At 47.6% G+C, this 23,649-nt stretch overlaps 1 protein-coding gene across 3 annotated transcripts in view; it reads left to right on the forward strand.

Moving 5' to 3' along the window:
* Positions 1-1,216: 1,216 nt before the first annotated feature.
* SFXN1 (sideroflexin 1) overlaps positions 1,217-23,649 on the forward strand; it is a 39,550-nt gene continuing 17,117 nt past the window's right edge. For 2 of the 3 annotated variants that reach the window (XM_039239768.1, XM_039239770.1), the window contains exons 1-4: positions 20,988-21,072; positions 21,267-21,652; positions 21,782-21,930; positions 23,249-23,324. In XM_039239768.1, the coding sequence (XP_039095699.1) occupies positions 21,305-21,652; positions 21,782-21,930; positions 23,249-23,324 (573 nt within the window). In that variant the 5' untranslated portion in view covers positions 20,988-21,072; positions 21,267-21,304. Of the gene's footprint in view, positions 1,301-13,824; positions 13,998-20,901; positions 21,073-21,266; positions 21,653-21,781; positions 21,931-23,248; positions 23,325-23,649 lie in introns of those variants that run through there. The other variant, XM_039239771.1, reaches the window with a different exon arrangement.

The following is a 23,649-nucleotide window of genomic DNA, read 5'->3' on the forward strand; positions in this document are numbered from 1 at the left end:
TCCCAGTCTGTGCACTTTTCACTTTTTTATGGTATAATTGGTGGGCATGAATTTTTGAGTTTTAATAAGGTTTAACTTTTCAGTCTTTCCTTTAGAGTTTGTCCTTTTTGTGTGTACATAAGAACGACTCCTTCTCCCAGGGCCTACTGTCTGCTAAAAACTTGGGAGCTTTGCTTCGTTTCTCCTACTTGGGTCTTTGATCCATCTGGAGCTGAGTTTTGTATATGGTGCAAGGTAAAGATTCAATTGCCCCAGTATTATTTAGTGAATATTTAACCTTCCCACCTCCCTTGGGATGCCGGCTCAGAGCACATTTCTAGATGTACGGGACCCATGTAGGCTATGCCTATTTGTTGCATAGCGTACTACATCCCTCTTATTTAGAGCATGCGTCACTCCACCTTGCTCTTTTTCTTCAAAATTGTTTTGGCTATTTCTGGTGCTTTAATTTTCCAAATACATTTTATCATCATCTCATCTAGCTGCACATACACACTCTTAGACCCACTAGACCGGTCAGCACTGTGTTTGGGATTGCATTGTACCTATTGGTTTTTCGGGGAAGAATTTATGAATTTAAAAATGGAATCTTGCTCTCCATGAACATAATGTAATTCACCATCTATTATATTTCATCTATCCCCAAGGTATACCCAGAACCCAGTAATTCTCACCCCCTCACTCGCATCAACAGGGTCCAAGCCACCATCGCTACTTCCCTGGTAACCAGGGTGACCTCCACCCGACCTCTTTCTGCTTCCACGTCGCCTCCCCTACAGTCTAATCCCCATAGGGTAGCCAGCTCCCAACTCAAATGGTCTTGCAGAACCAGTTGTGACAAACTCCACCCTTGGGGAAACACGGGTTTAAACGAATGGATGGGCGACGGAACGAATGGCTGCGAACTCTATACACGACGCTGGCAATAAAGAAATGACTACGTAAGAAGTCGTCCCTCGGGCAGGCCCAGATGGAAAGGCGGGCCTGGGCCGGGGCGGAGAGGGCCCCTAACCGCCCGGGGGTGAAGCTGGGACTCCACCTCGGGGCCGCAGCGCCGGCGCGAGCCAGCGGCGGGAGCGCGGGCACGCGGGAGCGCGCCTAGGCGGAGAGCGCCGCGACTCCGGGGCGGGTCCGGGGCTCCACGCGGCCGCCTGGCTCCGCCCGGGGACGCGCTCCGAGGGCGCGCACAGGACGGCGGCGACGCGCGCGGCCGCCCTGGCGGGAGAATCGCTTCCGGTGGCGGCGCAGGCGGCGCTGAGCTGGTAGTGCGAGCGGCTCGGGCGGCGGGTGGCGGGGAGCGGTGAGTGGCGGGCGTCGGGCCGGGCCGGGGTGGGTGGGAAGCGCGCGGGGAGCCCGATGGAGGGGCGCGGGCCGGGGCGGGGGCGCGGCGGGCTGCGCAGAGAACGCCCCCCATCCCGGGGCCGGAGGTCGGGAATCCCCGCGCAGTGCCGGGGACCCCCCGGGCCGGGGGTCCCTGCACCTTGGGGACCCCTGCTGTCCCGCTGCCAGGCCGCCCCCCATCTGCAGCAGCCTGACCAATCCCCGAGGCCCCCGGAGCCCCGGTGGTGGAGTGCAGTCTTGCCCCGGATGGGAAGGGGCTCACCGGTCCACACCCGCACACGCCCTGCCACGCTGCGCTCGGCCTCGTGACCAGACTCCCCGCGGTGAGGACACCCAAAATGGCTGCCGCGGGGACAGGCCACCGCGCTACGGACGCGAGTGATTGCCTGCTGACCCGGTGTTACCGACCCTGATGTCCCCACGCTCCTATCTCTTGGCTTCTCCTCCTGGCGCCGAACGGGGCTCTTTGATCGGAGAGGAGACCTCCCCTGGCCCCTGCCCTAGAACTCGCGATCTTGCAGGAAAGAGGGGAGCAAGTGGTCCTGGGCCCACCTTGCATCTCCACGCCCTCTTGCTCTTTCCCACGTGTCACGGGTCTCTCACCTTCCCGGAATGACAACCATGGTATCTACTAAGCGTGTTCGATGTTTCTTTCGGTCCATTTACTCTTACATCCTTCCAGCCCTGTGAGGTTCTTGGTTGTGCTTTCAGAATCCAGATGAGAAAAGAGAGGTTAAGGTCACACCGCTGGCCATCTGTAGAGCAAGGCCACATCTCAGCTTAAATGTTACTTGCTCATGACCGTGTTGTCTAAAATTGCCCCCTCGGGCACCCATTCTTTGTTAGATTACCCTTGTGCCGTTTTCTTCAATAGCATTTGACCCCAGTTGAAATTAACTGTGTTTATTACTTGCTCGTTTCATGCTCTCATCTTGTGGTCAGGGCCTGATTGTGTTGCTCACCTATCTATCCCTACATCCAGCACTTGCCTGTCCCAGGTGGACCCTCAGTGAATATGCGATGAGTGCCTGAATGGCAGAGCCTACCTCTGAGTGACTTCAGAGCTCAAGCACTCAACCACCTCAGGGACAACTGGCTTCCGAGCCCCACTGCATTTTGTTTGTCTTTCTCTCAAACTCATCATCTCTCTTCTGCCTCGCCTTCTAGATTCTGACCTGGGCGCCTCTTGCTTTTCTCTTCCTTGGTCCATCCCCAGTTCACCGAACCGATTCCAGCCATTGTAATAGGTGGGAGGTGGGTATGCAGGCAGATAAGGAGACTTTGCAACTAACTGTTACAGTGCTGGAGTCAGACTTGACGTACAAGGTGTATGAGAGGAGGGGGGAACTCTTGGAGAGGATGAGTGGAGGCTCTGCCAAGATGTTCTGGGGCCTCAAGCAGGTCCTTTCTTCCTTAGGCTGCAGGTGTCTAGCTTGCGAAAATGATCGCGTGTGGAAGGGACGATCTATCAGATCCTGTCTTAGCCCTACGTCTAATTGCTCTAAGTATGCACGCAAGGGTTAGATTGAGTGTGCAGGCTTTTAAGCCCCATGGGCCCTCAGGAAAGGAACAGTATCTGTGCTTATAGTTGTCAGAGAGGAACCTGCGTAGCAAAGCCAAGCCTGGCTATACTTCAAGTCGGTCATATATTTAGAATGCTCTTAATACTCTGTAGGAGCTTCATGAAGTCGCATGCAGACGGATGTAGAAAGGTGCCCACAGGGACCCTCCCCCTCTTCTTAGAGGACAGTCAGAGCAGCAGTGACCTTACAGGCCAGTCCATCATCCAACTTATTGCTCTCCAGTGCCTTAGAATAAAATATGGCGTCTACATTCATCCTTCTATGCAAGCAGTGGTCAGATGTATGTAGTTGGAGTATAATCATGGGTGGAACTGACCTTTTGTTAATGAGGTTAAAGGTAAGACATCAGTAGCAGTAAGTCATAAAAAAAAAAAAGGTTGACTTATCTAGAAAGTAGTAAGTTAAAATAAGTATCAAACCTCTACTTAGTTATACAAAGTTCAAAGTTATGGACATTTTAGTTAACTATTACTTTGTCAAGGATTTTCAGATGCAGCCTCTATAATGTGATTTGATTCTTTAAAGCAGATGATAAAATATTCAACTGAATATGTCCAAAATAGTATTTTAACATGTATGTCGGCTGATGCCCCCATCTCAGGTAGAACCCAATAGCATTAAAAAAAAGAAAGAAGAAAAAGAATTAAAAAACAAACAAACACCACAGATGAAAACTTCACCCCATCCTAAGAAGTTGATTAAGAAACCCAACCCCAAAGTTGATCTTGGCGACTGGAATCTGACCAATGATTGTGTTATCACTGGGATGTTTTAAAGTTGATCCAGGAGTGGGATCTGCATTGTGGGGTGGGAGGTGGCGGTGGGGAGGATGCTGGCAGGAGACAGGCAGAAGGCATTGATTCTCCATGTCTTCCCTCGATGCTAGAAAAGCCCCCTGGAATAGAGGAGGGTGTGCCACAGAAAGCCATTGATGAGTGGAAATGTGCTTTGAAGGAATCTCGTTCTTTGCACGGGATTCAACTTTCTGATCTGTAATTTGATCTCCTGTGTGGCCACACCCCTGAGAAAGGAATGCGGAGCCTTGACATCCAGCCCAAACAGATCAGTAAATGTGCTGGGCTCCTTGATTAGGGCGATTCCCCTCCGCAGCCACTTCACCTGTGGCCTCCCCAAAGCCAAAAGCGTGGAGGAAAATCAGACAGAAGTATGGATTCCGGGTTGTGCCATCTTGGGTGTGGGACTTGATTTTTCTGAGCAACTGTACGAAACTAGGGACATTTTCCTGGAGTACAGAAATGAGGATTTGGCATCGAATCATGCCTGGAGAGCCTCGTGTCTGGCACATAATGAGTTCTCAGTCATGTCCCTCAGACAGTGACTTTGACGGGGTGTCTCACACCTGCCTGGCTCTGACTAAGCAAACCACGGCAACCAGGCTCTTTCACACTGGCAGTTGTTTTAATCAACAGCCAGTGTACAGTTTCATAATTTAATTTCCATTGTTAATCTTTAGCCAGGGTTAAAGGTCTTGGTTACTAAGTCCCTGATAAAAAAAGCATATTCTCCGCTAACTTGTCTCCTGCAAAATTTTGAGAAAAAAAAATTTTTTTTCCCAGTAGTTAAGCACTTTCTTGGCACATAGCTAAAAGTTTGAAATAAAGTTTATCTTGGAGGAAAGTTACTTTGATTAGACATTTTTGATCATCTTCCTCAGGCAGCCAACCTCTGGTCCATCACCACCACCTTATCAGCGACTAGATTTATGGGCAGGACTTCAGCTGGTGAGGACAGGAGCTTCCACTCACCGGGAACTGGCTTGTTAGAAATGTTCCCTACCTCTGTGTAGCATTTTACAATTAATAAAAACTTAAAAGCTCTCTTGTGTACCCCAGCTTGCTCTGTGAGCCAATTCTTACCTCCATTTTATAGATGATAATACCGAGGCTCAGAGATGTGAAGCGATTCACCCAGTGACATGCTTAGAAAGGAGGTGACAGAATCAGGAGTCTAGTCCACACTGCATTTGGTGCAATCTGGTTCTGATTCCGTATACTCTCAGGGTAAGTGCTCACAGGGCAGGAAGCTCTCCTCAACAGGAACCAGCCAGAAAGAGCAGGCCCAGCAGCAAGTCCTAATGGCCAGAGAGTCATCTAAATGTCTACACTGGCCCTGCGAGAGAGTAGGTGTTTTCCCTTAACTGGCAGAGCATTTTGGTCATTATTTATTTATTATTTTTATCTTCTTTTCAGCATAGTGTTTCCCAGATTTACCTAACCATAGGATTCCCCTGGCCTACTTCTTAAGAATCTAATTCCGAGGCACCACCCACAGCTCTCCTGAATTAGAATCTGGGGAAGTGCTATCCTGGTCGTGACCCCCTACTCCCAGCAGGAGGGTTTTCCGGAGCCAGACGACTTAGGTTCACGTTCCGACGCCCCTACGCACTTGAGCAAGTTAGCTCCCCACCCTTGGGAACTGCACTGTTCTGAGGGTTCCATGAGTTGATAATATAAGGAAAGCCCGTAGAATAGATGGTTGTTAAATATTAGTGGTTATTATTAGGAAATATCCCAGTTTGTCCATAAAGATCCAGGAACTTGGCGCAGTGGGCTGATGCATACAAGGTCACAGAGTCATTGGTGGGGCTGGGATTCGAACTCCGATCCACTGCCTCCACAGACAACAGGGGCCTAACCACTATCTACCACTTCCCTCATGCCCTCCATTCAGGGATCCCAAGTTCTGGGACCGTTGGTTGAGTACAGCTGGGAGCTTGGAATTCAAGTTCAGCTGACCAACTCATTCAGTGAACTTGGAAACCAAACGGATCACCCACCGTTGCTGACCTGGTGCTGACTTCAGCAGCCGTGAGGCTTATATGTGGTAGGAGGTGGTCCTGGTTCTAGAAACCAGGGGATGGCTTTCACCCTTGTGCACCAACTGTGGGGCATCTAACAGGAATGCCTTCCCAGAATTGTTCGTGATGACTATGATGTAATTTAAATACTGACTTGGAACAAGATGGAGTTCGTGAACATGGCCAGTAGGCCTATAATAGACAATGTCAGTCTGTGTTAGGAGCAGAGGAACTTTGTCATGACACTCATTTTGGCTTTAAAAGTTTATACAGCCTGTGACTTAGTCATATGTACTTCAGAGCAGGCTTGCTCCATTGGTATGATGGTATTTTTGAGACGTGTGTATAGACTTGGATACCAGAGTCATTCAGCAAGATTTGTGCTCTGATAACTCAAAGACTCGGTTGGCAGAGTTGGGAGCTGTCTATACATGACAAGGTCTGTGTATGAAGGATGTCTACAGGACTTCGGGGGGAGATTTAGGTTGTAATCATTAAAATGTGTTTGTTTTTCAACCACTGTTCACTGTGTGTTGGGTCTTGCCAAGCCAAGACCAAGCCCGTGTTGGGTACAAGAGAGGCCCTCAGTGGATATTGAACATGTCAAGTAATTTTGTTTGTGAATGAATGAGTAAAAGACGTGGAGAAGTTTATTTGATGAGGCTCCGTGATGCTATACTTGTGCAAAACCTTAGCCAAGAGTTTGAATTCTGGCTGTTTTCCTCCTAAGAGATGATTTCTGTCCCCTCTCAGGGGTTACGTAGTGAATCAACATATGTAACATGTAAAATACTCTCTTTAGAAATGTCATTTAAATGCAGTCTAGTTCTCTAATTATTAATGGTACCAGATAGCCACATCCTCCCTTCATTCCAAGTGATTTTGTCTTTAAGTGATAAAGCCTTGGCTTTCTTTTAATTACAAAGTGATGTCAGTCAACCACAGAAAACTTATATATAATAAGTGTGTATGTATGTATTTTTTTTTTAAGTTTTAAGTTTATTTATTTTGAGAGAGATAGAGAGCACAAGCAGGGGAGGGGCAGAGAGATAGAGGGAAAATCCCAAGCAATCTCCACACCATCAGCACAGAGCCCGATGTGGGGCTCGAACTCCTGAACTGCAGGATCATGACCTGAACTGAAGCCAAAAGTCAGACGCTTAACTGACTGAGCCACCCAGGCACCCTTTTTGTATGTATTTTTTAAGAGAGAGAGCACATGAACTAGGAAGGGGCAGAAGGAGAGAGAGAGAGAGAGAGAGAGAGAGAGAGAATCTTAAGTGGGCTCTCTGCTCAGTGTGGAGCCCAATGCCTGGCTCAATCCCACAACCCCCTGGGATCATGACCTGAGCTAAAGTCAAGAATCAGACACTCAACTGACGGACCTACCCAGGCGCCTCTCATGGAAAAGATTAAGTCAGAATCAATACCTCATTTGGTCAGGCTTCAGGAAGCTCCTTACAGCTACTGGAATATAAAGAGGTCCCCTTCACCAGCTGTTTCCCTGTAATATCTCTGTTCTGGACTCTTAACAGCCTCCTTCCCTCCTTAGGACCCCCTCTCCCATCATTTCAGATCACAAAAGCGAAGTCTGTGGAACATCAGAAGTGTGCCAAGATGGCGTTGTGTAGACCATAACGTTTTGCTGTTGAGCGTGCATCATTGTCAGGCCACCTGGAACTGCCTCAAAAGTTCCTACTGGGGAAGCTCTTCACTTACTTCCTCACGGCTGTGATGTTCCAGCAGTCCTGTCTCTCCTCTGTGGCCTCTCCGAATTCCAGAAGGTATTTCAGCAGTTCTCCGTGACTGTGAAGCCTCAGGTAGACGTGCGTGGGGAGCCTCCTCCCCACCGCTGTCACCTGAGTCTCGAGATGGCATCTTTCACTCACTTATTAGGTGTGATGAAGCTGCACCCTCACGCATTCTTGCACATTCTTTGGCATCCCGTGCAGTCTGTCTCTACATTTGTGCTCTGAAACTCTCTTTGGAACCGTTTTGGCTTCTTAATCATTCCCTCTGCCCCCAATATCGTCACGAGGTTCTACATCATGATGACTTCGTCCAGTGTTCTCCGCAGAAATTCCTAGTTGATAAATATCTTGTAAAACTGCCAGTGGCCATTCATGAAGAACTGTCAGAACCACGTGCTCTGCTGTGTTTGAGAACCTCTCTAAACACGTGTCTGATCTTTGACCAGTTTCAGCTGGGGTGGTGAGGGCAGGAGTCCAGGAACCCCAAACCTTCAGATGACTGTGCATTTTATGAGTGAACCAGACTGTGAGGAAACCACACCCATCCCTTCCCCTCCCACCCCTCGGGCTTCCTCCTGATAGAGGTGCCCAAGGGGGCCTTGGCATCCCTAACCCTCCAATGCAAACAGCTGGGCAGTTCCCAGGTATGTGGGGGCCAGTGCCACCGCCAGTCCCTGGGCACCCAGGACATGGTGGTTTGACCAAGTGGTCAGGTGCTGTCATGGCAGTGCAAGGAGGCGGAAAGGGGGCATGCCCCAGAGGACCCCCACATGGTGGCAAAGGCCAAGCTAGCACTGTTCACCCTGGAGATGGCCACATGATCAGAGGCCCCGAGAGGCCTCGGCTCCCTCCCTTAGCCAGCTCCAGGTCCAAAATGCGGTGTGCCTGGGGTAATGATGAGAGGGGTCCCCGGCAGTGCCTCGGTGCCCCCTCAGCCTGCAGCCCCCAGCGCGCTGGCTCGACACATGAAGTGCTGCTGTCTGGTCTGCAGTCAGAGCACCCAGGCCCGGACGCGGGCGGGAGGGAGGCGAGTACCCAGGGGCAGTGGCGGAACTGCTCCTGGCCCTCCTGGTTCTTCATATGGAATAGGAAATAAATTAAAAAAAAAAAAAAAAAGAAAAAGAAAAAAACCAGAAGAAAAGAAAACGAAATGGGATTCCTGATTCTAGACACTGGTTGATTTTTTTAAAGTTGAGAAGGTGAAGTGTGCTTAAAGGTTCACGTGTGCAAAAGGCTTGTCCAATTGAAACATGGGAGTCACAGTTAATAATTAAAATTTTACCTGGTTTGAGACCAGCTCTGTTGGTAAGCATGTTAATGGGACATTCCTGATTGGGCTCTATGTTTCTGAAATTCTTGGGGGGGCAGACACAGGTCATCAAGGCTAATTGGCATTTCTTAGGCCAGTACACATATTCGAAATCCTTTCTAAGTAGGGAGAATGGCGCTTTGCTAGTTTCCTTTTGCCACTATCACCAATTACCACAAAATAAGTATTTGTAAAACTGCACATCAGTTGATATCCCTGGAGGCTGGTCGTCTAAAATGGGTCTGTGTTACTTCTGGGGGCTCTTTGACTTTTGCAGCCTCCAGAGGCTGCCCGCGTCGCTCGGCTCACCGCCTCACGTCACCCCAGTCCCTGCTCGTCATGCATCTGTTCCTCAGGCTCTGCCTCGCCTGCCCTCCACTTTCTCTTGTCGGGGCTCTTGTGGTTGTATCAGGCCCACCAGACTAAGCCCCGGTGATTCCCAGTCTCGGGATCCTTACCTTAGTCACAGCGGCAGAGTCCCTTCGCCGCAGAAGGTAATGGGTGCCGTGTGCGGGGCCAGGACAGGCACGGGTCGCGGGAGGGGCACCATTCTGCCTACTGCCGCCCTTACAAGGCCCATCACGAAAAGCTTTCGGTGTTGGGATTTTGGCCGGCTGGGCCTCGAGTGTGCAGGCCAGTCTCCAGCTCCCTTGCTGGGTGGGTCAGGGTCACGTGTGAGAGCGCCTCGGAATCTCGCTTCCCCTTCACTGAGCACGCCGCCAGGAGAGCTGAGGCAGGATCTTTTCCGCGGGCACGTAGCGGGAGCTGGTGCTCCCAGCCTAGCGCCCAGCCCAGTGCCTTGCGTGTGATAGAAGCTCCAGACATGTTGGGGGTCCTGTCCCCATCTCTCCCCTTTTTCTTTGCCCACAAAGACTCTGTGAGGCTTCTTCTTGCTCACATGTTCTAGAGTCACCGCAGGGCCCTTGTGCAGAGCCTGTTGGTGTCCGTAGGCATGTTCGTCTTCTGAGATAAAAGGAGGGCTTCAAAGGTGCCTGTTCTGTCAGGCATTAATCAATGTGCTTTGAGGGGAGAAACAGCTAAACAGCTACGTAGAGTGGCGTAGAGAGCGTGGGCAGACCAGTGCCCACAAGCGTAGTCCTGCTCTGGGCCCTCTGGCTTGTCTTCTGCCCCCAGCACCAGTGACACAAACTGGGCAACTTATTTGCAGCCTCTGGCCCTCTGTCTCCGCATCTGTGTGGTGCAGTTAAAAATGGCGGGTCAGGGGTGATGGGGGGCCCTGTTGATTAGGCATCCGACTTCAGCGCAGGTCATGATCTCACTGCTCGTGAGTTCGAGCCCCACATCGGGCTCTATGCTGCCAGCTCGGAGCCTGGAGCCTACCTTAGATTCTGGGTCTCCCTGTCTCTCTGCCCTTCCGCCATTGCTTCTCTCTCTCTATCTCTCTCTCTCTCAAAAATAAATAAACATTAAAATACTTTTTTAAAAAAAATAAAGGCAGATCATGTTTATGGCCCTGTCCAGCTCTTATGCAATTAGGATATTTTCATTTTAAAAGGTCACCATGTTTTAAACCCAGATCACGTCTGTGGCAGCTTGCCCTAAGTGTTGCTCTCTGTTTCACACATTGGAGATGGTCTTTTGTTAAGAAACACGATGCTACGAAAGCAACGTTTTAATTTTGGCGATGATGTACGTTAAGTGTAAAGGAGTAGTAGTGATGATGGGGCTCATACGTTAAGGGAAGAAAGATTACTTGGTTCTCCATTTTACGAGAATAATCCGCATCACACATCCGCTGGGGAGCACAGTGAGTGCTGAGGCCCGAGGGATAGCACAGGCCATGCAGAGACATACCGGGAGGGAGACTGTTCCCAGCTGTGGGTACGGCCCAGCCTGGCCTTCTGCCAGGCCGACTGAGTCAGGATCTCCAGACAGGAGGCAGTAATTGTCTTTGCAGGGATAAACCGTTCCCCACGGAGGGACATTTAATGTGTGTGCCATCTCTTCCTACTGCTCCCACTATTGCTTAGGGTTTTTATTTTTTTTTATTTTTATTTTTTTTTAATTTTTTTTTTTTTTTTTTATTTCTAGGAGAGAGAGAGAGACAGCGTGAGCAGGGGAGGGTCAGAGAGAGAGGGAGTCACAGATTCTGAAACAGGCTCCAGGCTCTGAGCTGGCAGTCAGCACAGAGCCCGACGCGAGGCTCGAACCCACAAACCGCGAGATCATGACCTAAGCGAAAGTCGGACGCTTAACCGACTAAGCCACCCAGGCGCCCCTGCTTAGGGTTTTTAGAACGTGCAGAGTTCTGCAGGCTTCCCCTCCCCTAGACTGGCTGCTCAGGGGTCTGTATCTCTCTCCCGTCTTCGCATCCCCAAATGGGGGTAACCACCTATACCAAGGTGTTCTTCACTTTGGCCAGCTCGACTGCCGAGGGACTCCCGTGACCTGTTTTCTAGGACACTCCTCTGTCCCGCTTTTCCTCATGCCAGTCACTCCTTGTCAACCTCCTTCACTGTAGCCCCACCTGCTGAATCCCCTCCACTCCCTGGAAGGCACAAAGGTGTCTCAGCAGACAAGTCTGGAAGCTACTGCCCTCCCGGGGGTGAATTGGAGTTTTCACTTTGCTTTTTGTATGTTTTGTAAGTAACGCAGTTGAGGTATTCTAGCTCATAATTCAGACATTTCTCATAATACCGGCACCGCTCGTTGATGTACATTATATTGCCCGTGATTTTGATGTGCTCTTATTTGAAATTTAGACACTTCTCTTACCATAGCCCAATCAGCCAAAACCCAGCAGGGACACACCAAAGCTGTAGTCTAACAAAGTCACGTTCATTGGCTTCTTGCGTTGAGGAAGACCACACACCAGAGGAACTAGCAAAGGAGGAGATAAAGCTCACAGAGCGTCTTGGAGGACGGTGGACTTCAGATGAAGTTTAGTGGGACAATATTTTGATTAGCTTCAGCCAGGGCCGGGTGTGAAGGCGTGGACAGAGAAGTGGCCCCACTGCCCTGTTGCCTCGGAAATTACAAAGTTAAAAGTGTGTGGAGTGTCGTGTCCAGTTAGGCTGGAAAGCCAGGCTCCTTTTCTTTGCAAAGAGTGGGATGTTTCTTTCTGTTTCGCTTTCAAATAGCAAAGTTTCTCACAGTTTGTGGTTATAGAAAACAAGACATCTGGGTGAGACAAGAAAGCAGTGGTCACTCAAGGAAGGATGGTTTTGTGACATTTGACAGCTGCATTGTGACCTCGGGAGAAACCTGGTTTCGAAACCATTAACTTTGCGGTTGGCTCCCTCCGTGTTTGCTGTTCCAGCCGGCTTTATGAATCGCACAGCTGATTTTTACCTTCTCGGTCTCCCTGACCAGCTGTTTGACACGCACTGGATTCCTCACGTCCCTTGTCCTAACAAGTTCGCTTTTGATCCCGTGGGCTGTGATACATATGAATTTGAGAGTTTGGTAGAGCACAGTGACCAGAGTGCCTCCCTCTGCACCTGGCATCCTAATGAACCTAAGAACTTGTGAAGCATCTGGGAAAGAAAGCTGCTGTTCGAACTGGTATTAGAAAGGTAGGAGAGGTAGACGACAGTACTAACACTACTAACAAAGCAATGGTTTGTAGCCTTCATCGCGATCCGATCCTTCGATCTGCTAATGTCACGCAGAGAGATCGAGTCTAAGGAGATCACTGGCTTTGAGGGAAAGGATTATAAACAAGGATACAACATGATTTGTCATGGTGAAACACTGGAAAGAACTTAAACATTAAAGGTGGTGTTACATACCCAAAATCAATATTTTGGTGCCGTGGGAAGGCTCATGAAATAAACACCAAAAAAAAAAAATCAGGAAAATAAAATACAGGTTATGATATCAACTTTGTGTTTTTGTTTACGTGATAATATATATAAAAAATGTCTGCGAGGAATTACCAAAGATTAAGGATGTTTATTTCAGCCTGGTTAAATTAGCAGAGATTTTTGTTTCTTCTGTATTTGCTACAATAAGTTTACTTTATTCAGAATACTCCCCTAAGCATGCATTTTAATAATACAGTGCGGTTTTAAAAGTAAGTGTGTATCACTCAGTGAAAGAAATTAGTTACTTTTGGGAAAATAGTAATGGCCCTTAGCCATAAAACAAGTATCATATGAGGGAAATTAAATGCTACAGTGTTACTTTTATTCATGGGATTGCCCCAGCGTGCTTTTTCCACTGTGTTAGATTGAAGAACATAACTTGTCATTTCTTTTTTTTTTTTTAGAATACATATTCTTTTCTTTTTTTTTATTTTTTTTTTTCTTTTTTTAATGTTTTATTTATTTCTAGGAGAGAGAGAGAGACAGCGTGAGCAGGGGAGGGTCAGAGAGAGAGGGAGTCACAGACTGAAACAGGCTCCAGCCTCTGAGCTGGCAGTCAGCACAGAGCCCAACGCGGGGCCCGAACCCACGAACTGCGAGATCATGACCTAAGCGAAAGTCGGACGCTTAACCGACTAAGCCACCCAAGCGCCCCAATAACTTGTCATTTTTGACTGGTGGTTGATATGCTGAACAAGCCTACCTGAATCTAAACCTTGGTCTAACTGAGGAATGTTTAGCATTTAACCCTTTTTTGCATAATTAGTCACTTCTACTGGTAGAAATAAATTTAGGAGACCAGAGTGCAGTAGTAGTTTGACATTGGTTGTTGCAGCCTGAAAAGGGGTTTCAAACCTCAGACCCTGTTACTGCTGATGTTATTTTAACTTCTTATATTTGTTTTTTTCTAGAGGATTTCTAGGCTTTCAAAAGTTAGGGAATGCTGAAATACTGTGTGATTCTAAAGAGAAATTTGTGGGAAATTACTAAAATTTGGTTAAGATCAGTTGAGATTCATGGACAAAGTAAGCTTTGGCTTTGGATGGTCTTTCTGCCATGTATAGCAAAAGTTATTTTTGTAAAGAGGAACTACGTAAGTCTTTACCTGGAGGTTAATGTGACTATAAGTTTGTAGAATGTGTAGGAACGTAGTTAAGTCTTCCTTAACTAGACTTGTCTTTTTGACCCTTGACAGTCCAGGACGATGTCTGGAGAACTTCCAGCAAACATTAACATCAAGGAACCTCGATGGGATCAAAGCACTTTTGTCGGACGAGCCAATCATTTCTTCACTGTAACGGATCCCAGGAATATTCTCTTAACCAATGAACAGCTAGAGAATGCAAGAAAAGTGGTGCATGATTACAGGTAACATTAATGGTTATGTCTGTTGATGGCTCTACTAATAACCCATCATGTGACCTATTATCTCGAAACCTTCACTGAGTGATTTTACACCTTTTTAGCCACAAAGAAGGGGAAATCAGAAGACACAGTCTATCCTGTTTTATGCTGAGCCCAAGTGCAGATATGCAGGGTTCAGGGTAACCTGGAAATAGGACAGCCATCCCTCCCACTCCTAAGTCCCGATCTGTGAGGTCCCCTTACCCAGCACTCCGCCTCCGTCTCATAAGTACACCCCAGCATCTGGAGCCCCCTGTGTTTCTATCTCCACATGGGGACAGCATCGTGTAGAAAACAAGTTGTTAAGAATGAGGGTAGGTTGGGGTGCCTGGGTGGCTTAGTCGGTTAAGCGTCCGACTTTCGCTTAGGTCATGATCTCGCGGTTCGTGGGTTCAAGCCCCGCGTCGGGCTCTGTGCTGACTGCCAGCTCGGAGCCTGGTGCCTGTTTTAGTCTGTGACTCCCTCTCTCTCTGACCCTCCCCTGCTCACGCTGTCTCTCTCTCTCTCTCTTCCCTGGAAATAAATAAAACATTTAAAAATTAAAAAAAAAAAAAAAAAAAAAGAATGAGGGTAGGTTGGTTGCTTCTGAGCTGAAACCTCAATGAATAAACCCCACAGGCAGGAGCTCTGACGGAAAGATGCGGGTGGCAGGTTTGTGGGTTCAGGCTGCAGTTCATCAATGCAAAGATCAGTCATGACGTCAGAGAAGAGAGGGGCACTAGTAAGGCAGCGGTCACAGCCATCTCCATAAAAGACCAAGTAAGAAAGATTTCAGGCTCTGTGGGCTACACAGGGTTTCTCTTGCCTCTTTTTCTTAGGTTTTTTTTTTTTTTTAAACAATCATTTTAAAAAATTAAAAGTCACTCGTAGCTGGTGAGGCACACAGGCCACAGACAGTAGTTTACAGACTCCCGGTCGCGGGAAGGATCCGAGCGGTGGGCACTCGGGCCGCGGGCAGCACGCACAAGGCGGGTGTTTGACGGTCACTCGGTGGTGAGGGAAGGAGCCAAGGGCAGGCTGTAAGCTCGTGACCAGCTCCGAGGCTGGCCAGGTCTTAGCATGTGCTGGCGCGTAGACAGAGACCAGCCCAACAGCAGACGTCTCGGAAGCTTGTGCAAAAGTCCTGGAGGACAAGGCGGGGAGGACCATGGAAGCACGGGTCAGGAATTTAGTAAAGTGCACGTTCTCTGAATCTGGAACGAAAGCCGTAAAAAGAGGAGAGGTGGAGAGGAAACGACAGCTAGAGGAGTTGAAAAGGCATAAAAGGATTGCAAAGAAGCTAACTGTTCTTCTTAAGAACGGGATGAATCTTCCGCGGGGACAGTGAAGGACACGGCGTGGCCCACCGTCCCCGAGGAGGGCCAGAGGGTACGTCTTTACAGCGTTGCAGGCCATACGGTCTCTCATAGGATGTTCTGTGTTATTTTTGCTTTTAGTTTTTTGATGTTTATTTATTTTGAAAGGGAGAGACAGAGCGTGAGTAGGAAGGGACAGAGAGGGAGGGAATGAGAGAGAATCCCAAGCAGGCTCTGCACTCTCGGCACAGAGCCTGATGTGGGCCACAAACCCGCGAACTGTGATCATGACCTGAGCGGAAACCAAGAGTCCAATGCTTAACTGACTGAGCCTCCTAGGCGCGCTGCCCTTTTTTTTTTTTTAAACAACCCTCTAAAAACACAAACCTCTCTCAGCACACAAGCCGTTCTGAAGCAGGCCATGGGCTGTAGTGCCGGTTCTGATATAGAGGAAAAGGTGGAAGCCAGTGGAGGGTTGCCAGGAAACGGGGGAATGACCACAAAGGGGCCTGAAGGAGCTTTTGGGGAGATGAACACATTCCACACCAGGACTCTGGAGGTGGCTACACCCCTGTGTACGTTTTCCAAAACTCCTCAAATCGTGCATTTAAAATGGGTGACTTGTATGGCATTTAAATTCTACCTTAATAAAGCCAATTTAATTATCTGAAAAAGGAAATGCTTCCCAATTCAGGTGCAACCCTGCTGCAATAAATGATAGAAGGATGCTGAAGGGAACCAGTGGCCCATCTTACAAACTAATAAGGCAAAAACCCAAGATAAAATACTAGCACATCAAATCCAGCCTTATGTGAAAATGTGAACAAGTAGGATTTATTCCAGGAACAAAAAAGGTGATTTATTTTAGGGCATCTGTCCCTGTAATTTATCACATCAAAGCGGGAAAGTCACATCTTGATAGATGCCCGAAAGAAGGTAAAGTTATCCGTTTTTCTCAGAAAATAATTTATCAGCTGGGAATAAGGTACAGTATTTCTTTAATGTGGTAAAGACTACGCATTCCACGTTAGCAGCCAGCATTGCGGGAAATGATGAAACAGTAGAACTGAACTTCCCGGACAGTTGTGCAGAAAAGCAGTCCTATGGAGTATTTTCCCCCAACACCAGACACCGAGAGGACACACACACACACACACACACACACACACACACACAGTCTTCCATTCAAATTTAGAGAAGTTTACATCCCATTCTTTTTTTTTTTAAGATTTTATTTTTAAGTAATCCCCCAACCCAACATGGGGCTCAAACCCACAAGCCCCAGATCGAGAGTTGCAAGTTTCACCTATTGGGCCAGCCAGGCATGTCCCTATGTGCCATTCTTAAGGATGTCCTATCTCATTGACTTTTTAAATACTCCATGAAGTCTTGGACTAAAGAAAGCTGTTTAATACTTTATCTCAAACTTGAACATGGGCCTTTTTACATCCAGCAGAACACTCTTCTAAAAATCTTGCACTACAAGGTATTCTCTCTAAAAGCAGGAGCAAGTCAGGGTTATGCCTTTATCTTCACTATTGTATAACATTGTTCTAGAGCCCTGATTCAGTAAACATAAAAAAGAAACAAGAGGGTCACCTGGCTGGCCCAGGAGCATGTGAGTCAGTGGAACATGTGATTCTTAATCTCGGAGTCCTGAGTTCAAGCCCTCTGCCTGGGTGGCTCAGTCGGTTGAATGTCTGACTTCAGCTCCATTCATGATCTCAGGGTCTGTGAGTTCAAGCCCTACGTCAGGCTCTATGCCAATCGCTCAGAGCCTGGAGCCTGCTTCACATTCTCTCTGCCCCTCCCCATTTTCTCTCTCTCTTTCTCTCTCTCAAAAATAAACATTAATTTTTTTAAAAAATAAACTTAAAAAAAGAAGTAATATGTAGAGATCTTAAAAACATGAGACAATTTTTTTTTATTTAATTTTTTTTTAATTTTTTTTTTTTTTATTTCTAGGAGAGAGAGAGAGAGAGACAGTGTGAGCAGGGGAGGGTCAGAGAGAGAAGGAGTCACAGACTGAAACAGGCTCCAGGCTCTGAGCTGGCTGTCAGCACAGAGCCCGACGCGGGGCTCAAACCCATGAACCGCAAGATCATGACCTAAGCGAAAGTCGGACCCTTAACCGACTAAGCCACCCAGGCGCCCCAAGAGACAATTTCTTTTTTCCCTCATTCGTTCTTTCTTTCTAATGATATTCTTACCAGTTAACTAAAAGGCTAGTAGAACAAATAAGAGAATGTGATGAGTGGGCTACACCCAAAAAGTCCATAGTTTCCTATACACCAGCAATAATAAGACAATATTTTTTAATAGTATTCATAAGACCAAGAAACATATACCTATATATAAAATGTGTGGCATATACTTGCCCAGAAGCGTGAGGCAGTTAGAAGACCACTGGGCGTCATTAAAAGAAGCCTTGAGTAACTGGAGAAACATGCAATATGTCTGGACAGAAAGTCTTCATATGACAGAGGTGTCGGTTCTCTCCAGATCAATAGAGTTTCCATCTAAATACAATTGTGTTCACCTATCAAACTGACAAAATAAGGCCTCTCGGTTTCGCCTCAGGTCATGATCTCCCAGTTCATGGGATTGAGCCCCACGTCGGACTCTGTGCTGACAGCATGGACCCTGCTTGGGATTCTCTTTCCCTCTCTCTCAGCCCCTTCCCCCAACTCTCTCTCTTAGCCCCTTCTACTCCCCCCACCCTCTTCCTCCCGCTCTCAAAAATAAATAAATCAACATTTAAAATTGACAAAATAATTCTTAAAAATTAAAAAACGTTTTTTTAATGTTTTATTTATTTCTGAGAGAGAGAGACAGTGTGAGCAGGGGAGGGTCAGAGAGAGAGGGAGACACAGAATCTGAGGCAGGCTCCAGGCTCTGAGCTAGCTGTCAGCACAGAGCCTGATGCAGGGCTCGAACCCACGAACCGTGAGATCATGACCTGAGCCGAAGTCGGACGCTTAACTGACTGAGCCTCCCAGGCACCCCTAAAAAATTTATTTTAATGTTTATTATTTTTTTTGAGAGAGAGAGACAGAGCACGAGTGGGGGAGGGGCAGAGAGAGGGGTACCCAGAAGCTGAAGCAGCTTCCAGGCTCTGAGCTGTCAGTACAGAGCCTGACATGGGGCTTGAACTCACAAACTGTGAGCTCATGACCTGAGCCAAAGTCAAGATGCTCAACCCAGTGAGCCACCCTGGCACCCCCAAAATTGACAAAATAATTCTAAACGATGTCTGGAAGAATTATGAGTGTAAGTCAGGGACTTTTGAAAAAGAAGATGAGGAGTCTTGGCAGGAGAGACCGTTGTTCTTCCCAGGCATAAAATGGACCGTTTGTTAAGGATGGGCATCAGCCCCTCAAGCTGTAGATCGTGGGAAGTCCACAGAAAGCCCTAAGCCGGGCCTGGGATTCACAGGATGTCAGCTGACCATGGCTGTAGCATTTAAATCTTGTTGGTAGCATGGCAGACCAGCCAGGGGGAAAGCAAAATCAAGCAAGTTTCACATTTTCACAACTTAAGATAAATTCCAAATAAATTAAAAACTTCACTGACAAGCTGTAGAGATGACTGTTTGTACAACCTTGAAGTAGGTTGGGCCTTTCTAGGCATTTGTTCCTACCTGACCGCAAAAAGATAAACATGTTCTGGGCAACAGGTAACACAACCAACGAGATCACCCACAGCATGTTAAGCAACATGAGTTGCTTAAACAATGAGCTTGCTGCTGCCGCTGATAATACAAAGACATAGTCAAGTAGAGAAAAAGGATAAAAGGCATATTTAGTGTCTCAATATTTCAAATAACTTTTGCTCGCAGCAAATATACTTATTTCTAAATAATCTTGGATGCTTGGATGTGGGGTTGGGGGGGGATTTATCTATAAGAAGATTGACTTCCTTATCCTTTACAAACGAAAAGATTAGAAGCAATTAAAATGCCTGACAATAAGGGATTGGGATAATCTGCTATCTGAGAGTCAGCGGGATAGTATAGCATTTGAAAGGATGATGTGTTAGTTTCCTGAGGTGGCTGTAACCAGTTACCACAAACTGAGTGGCTTAAGACAACAAATTCATTCTTCCGGTTCTGGAACTAGAAGTCTGAAATCAAGGCATTGGGAGGGCCATCTCCCTCTCCCTCAGAAGGATCTAGGGAGAATCTTTCTCCCCTCATGCAGCTTCTGGTGGCCCAAGGCATTCCTTGATGTTCCTTGACTTGCAGCTACATTATTCTGATCTCTGCCTCTGCCATCACAGGGCCGCCATCTTTGTCTGCATGTGGCTCTTCTAAGGGTACCAGTCAGTGGATTTAGGACCCACTAATTCAGCATGACCTTATTTTAATTATAATATCCACAGAGACCCTGATTCTGAATAGGGTCACATTCTGAGGTTCTGGGTGGATATGAATTTGGAGGTGGGGGGGACCCTGTTCAACCCAGTATAGATGATATCGATGAAGAAAGATACAGAGAAATGTTTACAAAATATTTCTCATTTTAGAAAGGTGGTTATAAAGCAGCAGGTCTCGTGTTTTATAAAGATCCTAAGTGGTGTATTCACATCCTGCAAGACTGGGCACTTCACCAAAACAGTTATCAGTGGGAATGAATAGTTAAAGGCTTGAATAGTTTTAATTGAGATAATGAATTTCTCTTTTCTAAATTTTTAGCGATGAACATGCGTTTCTTTGATAACACGATAAAATAATGAGCCTTGCTAACCTAGGGTTTCAAATCTGTAGGTTTAAAAGAAAATTAATGTTCTTGATCGCCACAGCTTTTGTCTAATTGGTTAAAAGTGTTTTAGGGGGCACCTGGGTGGCTTAGTCGGTTAAGCGTCGGACTTTGGCTTAGGTCATGATCTCGCGGTTCGTGAGTTCGAGCCCCGCGTCGGGCTCTGTGCTGACTGCCAGCTCAGAGCCTGGAGCCTGTTTCAGAGTCTGTATCTCCCTCTCTCTCTGACCTTCCCCTGCTCACCCTGTCTCTCTCTCTCCTAGAAATTAAAAAAAAGTGTTTTAGAATTTGCAAAGTTCAAAATAACATTTTTATTATTATTATTTATTTATTCTTATTAAAAGTTTATTTACTTATTTTGAGAAAGAGACAGGGGGGAAGCAGGAAGGGAGAGACAGAATCCCAAACAGGCTCTGTGCTGTCAGTGCAGGGCCCAACTTGGGATTTGAACTCACAAACTGAGATCGTGACCTGCCCACGATCAAGAGTCGGACACTTACCCGACTGAGCCACCCAAGTGCTCCTCAAGATATATTTTTAAATACGTCAGTTAAAACGAAGGCTATTTCAGAGTTGAATATTTCTAGATATAAGGTAAATTTTTGTTTTTCAAAATTACAGATCCTTTGATTTGATTTGAGATACACAGGTTTGACATGTACGTTGTGTTTACTGTCCTTTGCGTTACTAAAATTTCACTCACAGGCACAGTTGTCTTAGGTAAGCGGAAACTCAAGAACTTTCTAGCTACATCTCTCCAGAGCACTGGTGAGATCACTGACATGAAATTTCCCTTGGTGTTTCTTGTTTCCCTAGGCAAGGAATTGTTCCTCCAGGTCTCACAGAAAATGAATTATGGAGAGCAAAATACATCTATGATTCAGCTTTTCATCCGGACACCGGTGAAAAGATGCTTTTGATAGGAAGAATGTCAGCTCAGGTTCCAATGAACATGACCATCACAGGTTGTATGATGACATTTTATAGGTAAGTTATAGAAATATGACAGTAGTTCATTTTATATCACAGAAGCTTCAAGTACAGTTTTGCATGTAAACAGTTTCTTTGAAAGAAATGTCACGTCACATTGAGTTCCATTTTATATAAATGTTGTAGCCCTCTGCGGTAGTTTTCACTTTTCCCTGTGCCAGATAAATAGTATTCTCTTTGTTGTTCAAAAGGAGACTGGGTTTTTCCCTAAATCTGAGACCAAAAGAAAATGAGACGGAGAAAGAAAATTAAAAAGTCTTCGAAGCAAATTCTCCTTGGAATCCATGCATATGACACAGATAAGTGTAGGCGCAGCTGTAGCCATAGACATTTAGGCTTGCGCACGCCGGTAGGAGGCATCAGCGCTACTTCGCCTGCAAATGGCTTCTCCCCTCCCCGCCACCCCGCCTCCCCGGCCGAGAGAAGGGACCTGACATTTGTTGAGTGCCTACTGTATGCATGCCAGGCTCTCTACAGATTTAAGATAAAATTGAAGGAAGATAACTTGATCCTCACCGTAGCCCTTCAAGCTTGGCGTTACTCATATCTAAGGAACGAGGGAGCGGAGACCCAGAGGGTGAGAGTCTGCTCTGCCATTTGGGTCTGAAGCCCTCGACCCAGCATACACGGTCTCTGACCTAGTGCCCTCCTTCCGCAGTCCGTCTCCCCCCTGGTCACTGGCGTTCACGTTTTCTGTTCTGCACAGCGGCTGGGTCACAGGCGATGGCCGGTATGTGATGGATCGCTCTGTTTTAGGACCACGCCGGCAGTGCTCTTCTGGCAGTGGATCAACCAGTCCTTCAACGCCGTGGTCAACTACACCAACAGAAGCGGAGACGCCCCCCTCACTGTAAAGTAAGGCTGTAAGACCTAACCGGTCCCTGCGTTGTCCAGTGTGCACTGGATTCCACGCCGTATGAGCTGTCGATGCTGCTCAGTGTCAGGGGGCAGTTTTCAGCCCTTTCTTCTCCTCCCTTCTAGTCTTGCCCAGCCTGCCCTCTCAGACAGGACTCCACAGCCTCAGGCTCCCCCTGCAGAATGCACGGCAGGCGGTCCCGGGGCAGCCTGGGGCAAGCGACAGGTTGTGCCTCCATTTACCCTGAGCCTGTGGCCAGACAGCGGCATCCAAAGTCACAGCCTCAGTGTGTGATCTCTGCAGAAATCAGGGAGACTCTCACCTAGGATTTGTCTTTTCTGGGGTTTTTTGATGGTTTTATTATTTATTTTTGAGAGAGAGAGAGTGTGTTTGCATGCAAGCATGAGCAGGGGAGGGGGCAGAAAGAGAGGGAGACACAGAATCTCAAGCAAGCTTCGGGCTACGAGGTGTCAGCACAGAGCCCGCCACGGGTCTCAAACTTGTGAACCGCGAGATCATGACCTGAGCCGAAATCGGACACTTAAACAACTGAGCCACCCAGGCGCCACAGAATTTGTTTTTAAGTCACCTGCAGAGCCAATCCTGTAAGACACTGTTTCAACAGGCTGAAGTGATTAGTTAACCAAAACTTTCAGCCCAACTTGTACAGCACTTCAGAGTGTTTTCTTTTTTTGTTGTATCACTTCACACGGCTTTGGACAGTCCACAGTCTTCCGCCTGTGAGTGGAACAAAGGCTGTGGAAATCCACTGCCAGCAGTGTTCATCACACCTTCTTGTTTCTTCCAACACTTTGACTTAAAATTTATTTTAACGTGAGAGAGAAGTGCTGTGCTTGGCCAACTGTCGAGGATGGGACGTGCAGCATTCTATACGAGAGGCTGTAGCATTTTAAGAACGACAGTGGTGCAGGCATACTTCTGGTGTGTGTATCTCCATTTGAAGAAACATCTTTCACCTAAGCAGACATGCAGCCAGCATGTCACCCAGGCCGCCCCTCCCCATGCCGTGGCATCGTGCCCATGCACAGACCCTACATCCCACCCCGGAACCTGCTCCCCACAGCCGCTCGTCACACCTGGCAGTCGGCTTGTGCAGAGGGGGGGCCCCTTCTCCGGGGCCTGCTTGCCCCCCTTCTGCATTTCTGTTTGTAGAGTGACAGTGAGTGTTGTTTTGTGGGCGCTCCGCTCTCAGTCACAGCCTTTCACATTTTCCCCTCAGTTCTCCAGGAAACGCCGAACCCAAGCTTCCTGCCGTGTGCTCATGACTCACACACTGTTCTTTCTCTTGCTTTTCAGTGAATTGGGAACAGCTTATGTTTCCGCCACAACTGGAGCCGTAGCAACAGCTCTGGGACTCAACGCGTTAACCAAGGTACCCGGATTCTCGTTTCTGCAGTGAAGCTTCTTCGTTTCCTCCCACCTGCCTGGCTCCAAGTCTCTCGATCATTTCCCAAAACAGTTCAAGTGCAGTTGTGTCTTCCAAGGAGCTTGGGAAGGGCTGTCACCAACACCATGTGCCCAGCCCCTGGTCTGTCCGGGGCACTGGGTCCGGTGCCCCCGACCCTAACTGCCTGCTAGAGGCTGTGTGCGGAGGAGCATGCCTGTGCCCACGCCCCCAGAGAGGTGGGGATGCCAGCGCCTGAGCTCAAGGCTGCAACTCCAAAGCCTCCCACCCGGGTCTGGCAGCCACGCTAAGC

This window comes from Hyaena hyaena, unplaced genomic scaffold (genome assembly GCF_003009895.1).
Source record: "Hyaena hyaena isolate Hyena2069 unplaced genomic scaffold, ASM300989v1 scaffold_160, whole genome shotgun sequence".
Classification (NCBI taxonomy): Eukaryota; Metazoa; Chordata; class Mammalia; order Carnivora; family Hyaenidae; genus Hyaena; species Hyaena hyaena.